The sequence below is a fragment of the Rana temporaria genome, chromosome 2 (genome assembly GCF_905171775.1).
Source record: "Rana temporaria chromosome 2, aRanTem1.1, whole genome shotgun sequence".
Lineage (NCBI taxonomy): Eukaryota > Metazoa > Chordata > Amphibia > Anura > Ranidae > Rana > Rana temporaria.
In genome coordinates this window covers 98,766,855-98,778,315 of record NC_053490.1, presented here as the reverse complement: position 1 = coordinate 98,778,315, position 11,461 = coordinate 98,766,855, and the positions used below count along the sequence as shown (strand labels likewise).

Below are 11,461 nucleotides of genomic sequence, written 5' to 3'. Positions count from 1 at the left end.
TCATATCATTGCTCTTGGCTCAGTTCATATAAACATGGCTCAGTGTATGACATCCTGCTGGAATGAACACTGTTACATGGAATTTTTATCCAAAAAATCATATTAGAGGAGTCCTTTCTTACTACATGTGAGTTTTGTAAACCTCTACACCAGTGATGGTGAACCTTGGCACCCCAGATGTTTTGGAACTACATTTCCCATGATGCTCATGCACTCTGCAGTGTAGTTGAGCATCATTAGGAATGTAGTTCCAAAACATCTGGGGTGCCAAGGTTCGCCATCACTGCTCTAGACTGTGTAATGCCCATCTCTGGCCACAGCAGTACCGCTTTACAGTATACAAGCAGGCCATCCAAAGTGACACTTAGGAGACAACCAATGTTATTTTCTGGAACTCAGAATCCCATTGGTGTACTACAATTCATCCTTGCTTTCCTTCTTTATATGGCATTTACAGATAGTAGTATTATCATCTGGCTGAGGAACAAGTTCCATTTCATCACGGACTTCTGGACGGCTTGTTTGACGCTTTGCATATGTCTGAAAAACAGAGATATTAAATCATTTGCCTAAATCAACATTTTCAGTGAAGTAGGATACCTTTATTCGTTTTGGATAAAGCAGGGAAAGGTTAGATCTTATGTCTGGTCATTCCTGTTTGGGAGATTTTCCCTCACTTCCTGTCCTGATATACAGATTTTCTAGTTTCCTCATTCTAAGGTGCATTTTCTTAGACCAGCATTTCTCAAACGGTGTGCCACGGCACAGTATGGTGCCGCCAGAGGTCCTCAGGTGTGCCGTAGGATCAGGGAAGAGAACAGATTAGCCTGATCTCCCGATCCCCTGACAAAGTGTCCATCGGCACTGTGAGGGAGCTCTGTCAGTTTCAGCAAAGTGAAGGTAAAGGGAAGGGAAGGGGAGTGTGCTGTGCCCTCTGCTTTCCCCCTACAGTGCAGTACCCAGACGTGTGAAGGAAATGTACTGTGCTAAAACGTACATGTGTGTACGTGTGTGTGTGTGTGTGTGTGTGTGTGTGTGTGTGTGTGTGTGTGTGTATATATATATATATATATATATATATATATGTTACGTTTAATCCTGAAACCCCCCCCCATTCCTGTACTGTCAGAACTGCTTTTTTAGGGCTTGTTTGTCAAAGAATGCAAGGACTGCTGCTCCTCTAAAAAGCAACCCATGCTCAGATCGCGCTATTCAGAGGCATTTGGCAGGCAGTAGAGGCAATATGTTGCATCCTCACCACCTGTTTTAAGCCCGTAAATGCATCCTCACTACACTGCAACCATGTGCAATGCACACGGTTGCGGGGTAGTTGCAGTGCAGCCCCATTCACCCTGGGTATACCTCCAGCTGCAGCCACAGCATGCATACACCCCCAGCTTCTGCCTCTGCAGCTAAATGGGGAGCAGTTAGAGGTGGTAAAATCAGCTCAACCGTGTTGTTTTATCGCCCCCTCCAACCTGACATGTGAACAAGCCCTTGGTTCCCATCTGTGTGGATGCGTGCTGCATGTAGGGCAGCCTATTCATGACAATGGGCTTCCCTACCCGCAGAAATGCAGGGAAAGAAGTCACTAACTCTTTTTGTAAATTGTGCCGCACCAAAAGCACCCAATGTGTGCGGTACCACTAAGAATTAACCCCTAAAGAGTAAAGCATTACTAAATGTTTTAGTAAATCCTCCCCAAAATGTGCTTTTGATTGAACCTCCGCTTTAATTTTGCTGTGCTCTCCCGCACATGACCCTTTTTCCCCTTAGCTTCCTGCTCGTTTTGTCTAGGGGAATCGGCTAGTTGTTTTAAAATATGATCCGTACTTACCGTTTACGAGATACATCTTCTCCGCCGCTTCCGGGTATGGGCTGCGGGACTGGGCGTTCCTATTTTGATTGACAGTCTTCCGAGAGGCTTCCGACGGTCGCATCCATCGTGTCACGATTTTCCGAAAGAAGCCGAACGTCGGTGCGCAGGCGCAGTATAGAGCCGCACCGACGTTCGGCTTCTTTCGGCTACTAGTGACGCGATGGATGCGACCGTCGGAAGCCTCTCGGAAGACTGTCAATCAAGAAGGAACGCCCGCTCCCGAAGACCCATACCCGGAAGCGAAGGAGAAGATGCATCTCGAAAACGGTAAGTATGGCTCATATTTTAAAACAACTAGCCGATTCCCCTAGACAAAACGAGCAGGAATCTAAGGGGAAAAGATAAAAAAATATATAATTGGGTGAACTCCCGCTTTAAGGAAAACTCACTTTTTTTTTTTTTTTATATTTTAAAGAGACTATTCTAATGTAAAATCAACCTTATCAGACTGTGCTCATTTTTCTTTTTAAAACACATACTTCCGTGCAGATTCTGTAAGTACATACTGTATGAACATAGGGAAACCATATTTGCTCATTACATATGCAGGTAATATGTAGTGCTGAAAAGTTGTTGTGCCTAATCCCATTGTAGGGGTTTTAGGAAGGGTCTTTCTATTTGAATACAACAATCTAACATGTCCTATTGATGTGACATGTACATTTTAGTAATACACTTTATTATCCAAGTACAAATTTTAAGAATCTGGGAACTGTAAAACTTTGACATTGTAATGCGATAACCATTGTCATCAAACAGTAAAATTGAAGACTAAAAACAGACATATTTAGACAAAACTGAAAGGTGAATCACAATTTTTAGTGACTCCAAAAATAAAATGACATAATTAATAATGATGATTCATGATTTCCCTTTGGAATGAATAGGGTATTCTGTATCTACATGATGGTTTCAGATCACTCACCTGGAGGACTTTATAATAATAGCAGTAGAGGCGGTGAGGCTGCAGCAGCTCCCTAGCAAGAGTCTGGCTCTCTTTGGCAATCTTTTTGACTTCTTCATCATTTTCCTGAAAAAAAAAAAAAAGGAGACAAGAACATGAAAGCGGAAGTTTCAGTAAAATCACCAAAAAAGGAAGATAAGTGTGCAAGTTCTTACATTAAAAATTATAATCTAGATTAGAAGGCATGGAATGTAATACAAAAAAAAAACTCTGTGTGAAATTCTGCTATTAACAGGAGATATTGTTTCTTTCTGATTTATGTAAGGAATGCACTGGATAACCTTGGAAGCACTGATATTTTCTGTTATATAGGATTCAGAAAAACTTCTCCAAGCATCAATAGACACAAACTACAGGTTTTTGTAGGCCGTCTATAAATAACACTCAATAATATGTTAACAACAAAACTGAATTCAATTGTAAATGTATTCTAACCTGGAAAGGATTGTGTCCTGGGCAAAACTACAGGTTGCCATTTACATCCCAGGAGTGGACAACTGATAGGCAGACTTCCTCAGCTGTCAAAGCCAGGGTTTGGGAGAAGGGGCTCAACACTTGGAAGTGTTCCACAACCTGTGACATAAGTGGGAGAATGCCATGTGTGTCCCTCTTGGCCTCCAGATTCCACAACAAACTGGACAGGTTTGTCTCTAGGTACAGAGATCCTCTGGTGGCTCAGTACAGTCTCATCTATGCCTTTCTCCTTTCTCGTCTGCTCCACAGGATGGAAATGGAGAGTATTTCAGTATTATTTATAGCTCTGGATCTGCCCAAGCAGATGTGGTATTATGACCTGTTCAGACTCCTGGCACATACTCGTTGGATCATCTGGCCTATCAAGACCTTCTGTTTCAGACTCGTGGGCTCTCTCAGCCCATCAAGACCTTCTGTTTCAGACTTGTGGGCTCTCTCAGCCCATCAAGACCTTCTGTTTCAGACTCGTGGGCTCTCTCAGCCCATAAAGACCTTCTGTTTCAGACTCGTGGGCTCTCTCAGCCCATCAAGACCTTCTGTTTCAGACTCGTGGGCTCTCTCAGCCCATCAAGACCTTCTGTTTCAGACTTGTGGGCTCTCTCAGCCCATCAAGACCTTCTGTTTCAGACTCGTGGGCTCTCTCAGCCCATCAAGACCTTCTGTTTCAGACTCGTGGGCTCTCTCAGCCCATCAAGACCTTCTGTTTCAGACTTGTGGGCTCTCTCAGCCCATCAAGACCTTCTGTTTCAGACTCATGGGCTCTCTCAGCCCATCAAGACCTTCTGTTTCAGGCTCGTGGGCTCTCTCAGCCCATCAAGACCATCTGTTTCAAAGAACCTCACAGCCCTTGGTTTTAAATGGCAAGGCTGTTTAAGGCCAGGTTTTGGGGGGACAAGGGCCTTGCTGAATCGGCGATTCCTGCCTGGACAAAAAAAAGATAGGACGTCTACCTCCTGCAAGATATACCATCACACATGGAAGGCATATTTTGCTTGAAACAAGAAAATAAGCTTTCATCCCAGGAAAAACTCAGTTTGATGAATCCTGACCTTTTTGCAATCAGGCCTTCATCATCATTTTGCACTATCAAGGGTCAAATGTCAGCACTTAAGAGCTGTTTCAAAAGACCACTAATTTCCTACTCATTGGTTAGGACCTTTGTACAGGGTGTATCTCATCCCCTGTGTGATCACCTGCGTCTTTGTGGGATCTCGATTTGGCTCTCTTGGTACTCCTAATGAACCATTCGGGATATCCTCCTTTCCACTCTCACTCAGAAGTTGGCCTTACTAGTTGTCAATCATCTCTGTGAGGTATCTGTCTGACAGCCTTGATCTGTAATGCACCTTTCTACGCAGGGACAAGGAGGTATTGAAGCCCAGAGCCTCCTTTTTTCTCTAAGGTATTTTCGACCTTTCGCCTCAACCAGGGCATTATTCTTTAATCCCTCTGTCTAACTGCAGTGCATCATCGAATGGTTCATTTATTAAGAGTTCCTTTCATTGTGTGGATGTATTCCATGCTGTGTGGGTTTACCTCACAGCCACAGCTTCCAATAGAAATTCTGACTCTATTGGATTGATTTACTAAAACTGAAGAATGCAAAATCAGCTCTGCATAGAAACCAATCAGCTTCCAGGTTTTATTGTCAAAACTTGTTCAAGCTGAAGTTAGAAGCTGTTTGGCTACCATGCAAAGGTGCACCAGATTTTGCACAAGTTTTACTAAATAAATCCTAATTTGTCATTCCTGATGGTCTCCACAGGTGATGATCTTCATGGCTCAGACAAATTATTATTCAATGTTACGGTCTTATGGATTGTGGTCCATCTTTTTCTTTCAAGCCACACTCTACTAGGCCTGTGAGTGTCTCTTGAGATTTTTGACATCAGGCAACTATTTCCTAGATTTTGTAAAAAAAAAAAATTGACTCTGGGCACCAGTAAGGAACTAAATTTAAGCTGCAGACCTGAAAGTGAAACATTACTCAACACATGTGTATAAAAATATGCTGCGCTGATTCATATATCTATACATATTTACTTTGATTCGATGTCACGCACCCAATGATGACAGAACAAAATGGGCATGGCCTAGGGCGTGCCTTGGAAGCACTCTGATGTAAGAGCCATCTACCCAATGCAGCATTGAAATGGCTTTAAAGTGATTTTGAAGATTTTTATTGAGTTATTATGTTACTGCATATTGTTATTTATTTTCTTAATAAAAATACCTCAGTGAGCACTATGTCAGTTTTTGTATTCTTTGGAGCACTTATCCATGCTTTATCATCTGAGCGGAGATCATTACTAGATTTACAGAGTCAGAGTTCTGGGGTGGATTGCTTGAGCCCTGAGAGAGTTGCTTAGCTTTGTTTCCATGTCCTATTCCCAAAAACATATGAACTGGGGTGCAGAAAAATGGCAGCAGGTGCTCCGGAGAGTTACAATTTGAAATATCTGACTGTAGCAGGAGGACTGATTTTGGATGTCCCAGTGGTCTCTGAATCCTGTGTCCCTTTAAGAAAATTGGATGTTTGTACACATCATAAAATCTATTTCTAAGGGCTCATTTACACTTGCTTGGACTTCAACACACCTACTAAGCGCCTACTGCTTCAACATTTTTGATGTGTCGTTGATGCTTCTGTGGTGCTTTAGTAGTGCTTTTTTGAAGCATTAATGAAGCTTGGCAGATGCCCTGTGTGTGTGTGTGTATATGTGTATGTGTGTATATATATATATATATATATATATATATATATATATATATATATATATATATATGATATCTGCAATACCTCCAAAACAAAGTGAAGCTAAAGCTGAATAAAAGCCTGTCAAAACCTGCAGGTGCTTCAAGAAAGCTTTGTCAGACATATATGGAGGCTTTGGAGATGCTTTGAAGCACCACTAAAGCGACATGGGGTATAATTTTTGAAGCAAAGGAAACACAATGACTACAGTCTAACCATTTATTTAGTGACAGGAGCTTTGACTGGCATTCAGAGAGCTTTAAAAAAAGTGTGTCCAATGCCATGTTTTGAAGCAAGTGTAAACGAGCCCTTAGATCTGTTTCACCCTGGCTTCAGCTTGTATAAGAGCAGTGTAAACAGCAAGCTTTGACAAAGCATTTTCAGAGCTTTCCGCAAGATTTGTTGAAGCTTTTAGGGCTGGTTCACACTAGATGCGGTGCAAATTCACAGTGAATTCGCTGGAAATCCACATTGCATCTAAATCGCAATCTGCAGAATCAGATCACATGGTTGTGAACACCCATGCGATCCAATTTCGGTACGGACAAAAAAAATAAAAAATAGGGTCCTGCATGAGTTTGGTCCGAATGAAATGCCAAATTTAGCTATACAGTTTGTGTGGCTGAATTTGCATTGCACAGACATTGCATGTGATCTGCATAGCAATGCGGTGCGAATCACATGCAATGTATAGCATCACACTAGAGTGAACCAGCTCTAAAGAGTGAACCAGCTCTAAAGTACCATTCAAATCTAGTTTGTCAATGCTGAACACAAAAAACCTAATAGGTGTGTTGATTGCCACTTTCAGCATGCTGCTAACAGGCTTTCAACAAGCTTCAAAAAGCCTTGACTGCTAGCAGCTTGGTTTAAGTGGCAATCAGCACTCCCATTAGGATCTGTGTTTAACACTTACAAACTGGAGATAATTTTTTTTATTTTGTTTGTTTATTTTTTTGTGGTTGGACTGGATGGACTTGTGTCTTTTTTCAACCTGACTAACTATGTAACTATGTAAATGGTACTTTAAAAGCTTCAACAAAGCTTGCTGAAAGCTCTGCAAATGTTTTGTCAAAGCTTGCTGTTCACACTGCTCGTATACAAGCCGAAGCCCGTGTGAAACAAACCTAATGCCCTATACACACAACCGTTTTTCTCGGCAGGAAAATAAAAAATGTTTTTCTCGATGGGATTCCTCTCAAGCCTGCCTTGCATACACACGTTCAAGCCAAATACCGCCCCTCCAAAGTGCGGTGACGTACACCACGTACGACGGGACTATAAAGGGGAAGTTCCATTCAAACGGCGCCACCCTTTGGGCTGCTTTTGCTGATCCTTGTGTTGGTAAAAGTTTGGTGAGAGATGATTCACGCTTTTCAGTCCGTTACAGCATGACGAATGTGCTATCTCCATTACGAACGCTAGTTTTACCAGAACGAGCGCTCCCGTCTCATACTTGATTCTGAGCATGCGTGGTTTTTTTTCCCCTCTGAAAAGCATACACTCGACCGGTTTTTCCGACGGGAAAAAGGCTGCCGGGAATCCCGGTGGGAAAAAAAAAAAACATGTTCTCCTTTTTTCCCCCTGCAGTTTTCCTGTCGGGAAAACTACGATGAAGCATACACACGGCCGGGATTCCCGGCAAAAAGCGCTCATGGCAGTTTTCCTGCTGGGAAAACCGGTTGTGTGTACGAGGCATTAGACTTCATTGAGGGACACAAGTCTCACGCATTTGTGTCTGTGATCTTTCTCCTAGCATTGCTCTGCTGCAAAACTGAGAGTATTAGGATTTATACTACCATGTTTTTTTTTGCCAGTGTACAAAGCATCTAAATGATAGTATAACCCAACTGTCTCGGAATTCTGTGTTTCTTAATGAAATACAAGAATGGACTTTAACCACTTCCCGCCCGGTCAATAGTATATTGATGTCTGGGAAGTGGTTGTGTTATCCTGACTGGACGTCTTTTGACGTCCAGCAGGATAACATGCCGGCGCGCGCCCGTGGGGGCGCGCAGCGATCGGTGATGCGGGGTGTCAGTCCGACACCCTGCATCTCCGATCTCGGTAAAGAGCCTCCGGCGGAGGCTCTTTACCACGTGATCAGCCGTGTCTAATCACGGCTGATCAAGATGTAAACAGGAGGAGACGTTGATCGGCTCTTCCTCACTCGCATCTGATAGATGCGGGTAGAGGAGAGCCGATCGGTGGCTCTCCTGACAGGAGGGGGGTTCACGCTGATTGTTTATCAGCGCAGCCCCCCCTCAGATGCCCACACTGGACCACCAGGGAAGCCGCCAGAAACACCAGGGAAGGGGGCAAAAAAAATAAAAAAATATTATGAGAATAGATGCCAATCAGTGCCCACAAATGGGCACTGACTGGCAACATGGGCACTTACTGGCACAATATGGGATAAACAAGTGATGCCCAGCAATGCCATCAGTGCCACCCCTAAGTGCACATCCATTCCCAGTGCCCACCTATCAGTGCCCACCTGTGCCACCCATAAGTACCCATCAGTGCCGCCTATGAGTGCCCATCAGTGCCGCCTATGAGTGCCCATCAGTGCCGCCTATGAGTGCCCATCAGTGCCGCCTCACCAGTGCCCGTAATTGAAGAAGAAAAATTTAAAAAATTTACGGTCTTTTTTTATTTTTTTAAAAATAAAAATCGCAGAGGTGATCAAATACCACCAAAAGAAAGCTCTATTTGTGGGAACAAAATTATAAAAAAATTGTTTGGGTACAGTGTAGCATGACAGCGCAATTGTCATTCAAAGTGCGACATTGCTGAAAGCTGAAAATTGGCTTGGGCAGGAAGGTGTGTAAGTGCCCTGTATGGAAGTGGTTAAGGCAAGTAAAAACTTACATTTTAGACTTTATTTTCTGAATAGCAGGACAATTGTGTGAAGTACAATAGCATTTTCACACCTGCCTGTAGTCCTTTTTCGAAGTGGTGGTAAACTTTGTGGGGGGGGATCCCAAGGTAAAGGCATATTGTGCTAGTATGCATTGCATACTAGCTCATTATGAAAGAAGTACCTTAAAACAAAGCCCTCCAGCGGCACACTGTCACGGCTGCAGTGGCTTCCATCTTCACCCAGTCTTCCTTTTGGGTTCGCTGGCTGCCATCATGGCCGCGGCACGTGGCATGGGTATGTTGTTTCTTCAGAGTGTGATGCCACCGGCTGCCGCTCACTAGAATATCTCCTAAATGGTGCAGGTTTAGGAGACATTCACTTTACCTACAGGTAAGCTTTATTATTATTATAAGCTTACCTGTAGGTAAAAAAAAAAAGTTTACTACCACTTTAACTTATAAAATGATGGTCTCACCTTTGCCCAGCGTATCTTTTCTATGAGATCCCCCAGGCTGCGTTTGATGGGAATGTAATGCTTCCCTGGCTTTAGCGCACTGTAGAAGTGTTCATAGTAGGGAGAAGATTGTTTAAGCACCAGACTGTCACCCAGCAAGAGATAGGGGAATCGGTATGCTGCCACTGTGCCATCCACATTCACCTGGTACTTGTACTGTGGAGACACAAGAAGCACATATGAGAAACAAAACAATATTTATGTCAATATGAATTATACTATGAAATATTTAATATAGATAATACATCCATTGGAAATAGCAGCATTATTGTAGATACAATCTTTTCCCTATACCTAACCTTACTCTGGCTCCTGGCCATGAGAATGATGCCACCATTGTCCTGGTAGGATCCCGGGGAGTTGTCAAGTACCAAAAATCTCAAGAGAAGACGCCTTTGCACTGTGCTGGGACTTGTGAGATTTCATGTACTTGGCTTTTCATGGGACTTCACTGGATGGATAAAACATCACCCCTTCAGTAGAGAAGCCAGTGGTAAGGCAAGTATATTTAAGCTTTTTTCCCTTACATGTGTTTTTTTTTTTTTTTTACATTAATGCTATTTACAGTGGGGGAAGGTCCCTTACCTATACCCAGTGAAGTGACTGGCCTCCGGGTGATACACAGAGATGAAACAAATCCTCCTGCATATGTTGTACCTGTTTATCTGCAGCTATTTGTCCTGTACATCCTTGTAAAGCTCAGGGATGAAAAGGATTTTTCACAAACTTGCAAAGCTGGGGGTACAAAGCTGCAGTTGCACACTGTACAAGAGCGCTGAGAGCTGATTGGAGGGAGAAGACACACCCCCCTTCACACAGCAACAGAGCTAAGGTGTCATTTAGCTGGAGCTCCCTTCCCTGTCACCCTTTTTCTCCTGGTGTCAGGAAAACTTGTCAGAAGGGACTCATGCTGATAGCAGAGGAACTAGACAGCACAGAGAATTGACACTTGGTGCTTTGGAGAGAGGCCAGTAAACACTGTAGAAGTGTGTTTTGTTCAGATTTCATACCTGAGGTTTACAACCACTTTAATATTAAGCAGACCTTGCTTTTTACTTGTAAAAGGTAAAAAAAAAAATCCTAAATAGCTTCCTTTACCTTAGTGCAGTTCTCCTTCACTTACCTCATCCTTCAATTTTGCTTTTAAATGTCCTTATTTCTTCTGAGAAATCCTCACTTCCTGTTTTTCTGTCTGTAACTACACACCGTAATGCGAGGCTTTCTCCCTGGTGTGCAGTGTTGTGCTCGCCCCCTCCCTTGAGGGGGGCGAGCAGGAGAGTCAGGACGCTCTCTACGTCGCAGATAGAGAAAGGAGATGTGTGTTAGTGGGTGTTCTGACTCTCCTGCTCGCCCCCTCCCCCCTCAAGGGAGAAAGCCTTGCATTACTGTGTGGAGTTACAGACAGAAGAACAGGAAGTGAGGATTTCTCAAAAGAAATAGACATTTAAAAGCAAAATGGAAGGATGAGGTAAGTGAGGGAGAAATGCACTAAGGTAAGGTAAGGTTTTTTTTTTACCTTTACAACCCCTTTAACCACTTAAGACCCGGACCAAAATGCAGGCAAAGGATCAGGCCCCTTTTTGCGATTCGGCACTGCGTCGCTTTAACTGACAATTGCGCGGTCGTGCGACATGGCTCCCAAACAAAATTGGCGTCCTTTTTTTCCCACAAATAGAGTTTTCTTTTGGTGGTATTTGATCACCTCTGCGGTTTTTATTTTTTGCGCTATAAATAAAAATAGAGCACCAATTTTGAAAAAAAAATGCAATATTTTTTACTTTTTGCTATAATAAATATCTCCCAAAAATATATATATAATTTTTCCTCAGTTTAGGCCGATACGTATTCTTCTACCTATTTTTGGTAAAAAAAAACGCAATAAGCGTTTATCGATTGATTTGCGCAAAATTTATAGCGTTTACAAAATAGGGGATAGTTTTATAAATTTTTTTTTTTTTTTTACTACTAATGGCGGCGATCAGCGATTTTTTTTTCGTGACTGCGACATTATG

The 11,461-nt window shown here is 42.8% G+C and overlaps 1 protein-coding gene across 1 annotated transcript in view; it reads right to left on the bottom strand.

Moving 5' to 3' along the window:
• Positions 1-216: 216 nt before the first annotated feature.
• The window catches only part of POGLUT3 (protein O-glucosyltransferase 3), a 32,451-nt gene continuing 21,206 nt past the window's right edge, over positions 217-11,461 (bottom strand). Inside the window, exons 6-8 of the mRNA XM_040340572.1 lie at positions 9,411-9,605; positions 2,805-2,909; positions 217-540 (exon numbers count right to left, since the gene is read on the bottom strand). Of these exons, the coding sequence (XP_040196506.1) occupies positions 415-540; positions 2,805-2,909; positions 9,411-9,605 (426 nt within the window). The 3' untranslated portion in view covers positions 217-414. The remainder of the gene's footprint in view (positions 541-2,804; positions 2,910-9,410; positions 9,606-11,461) is intronic.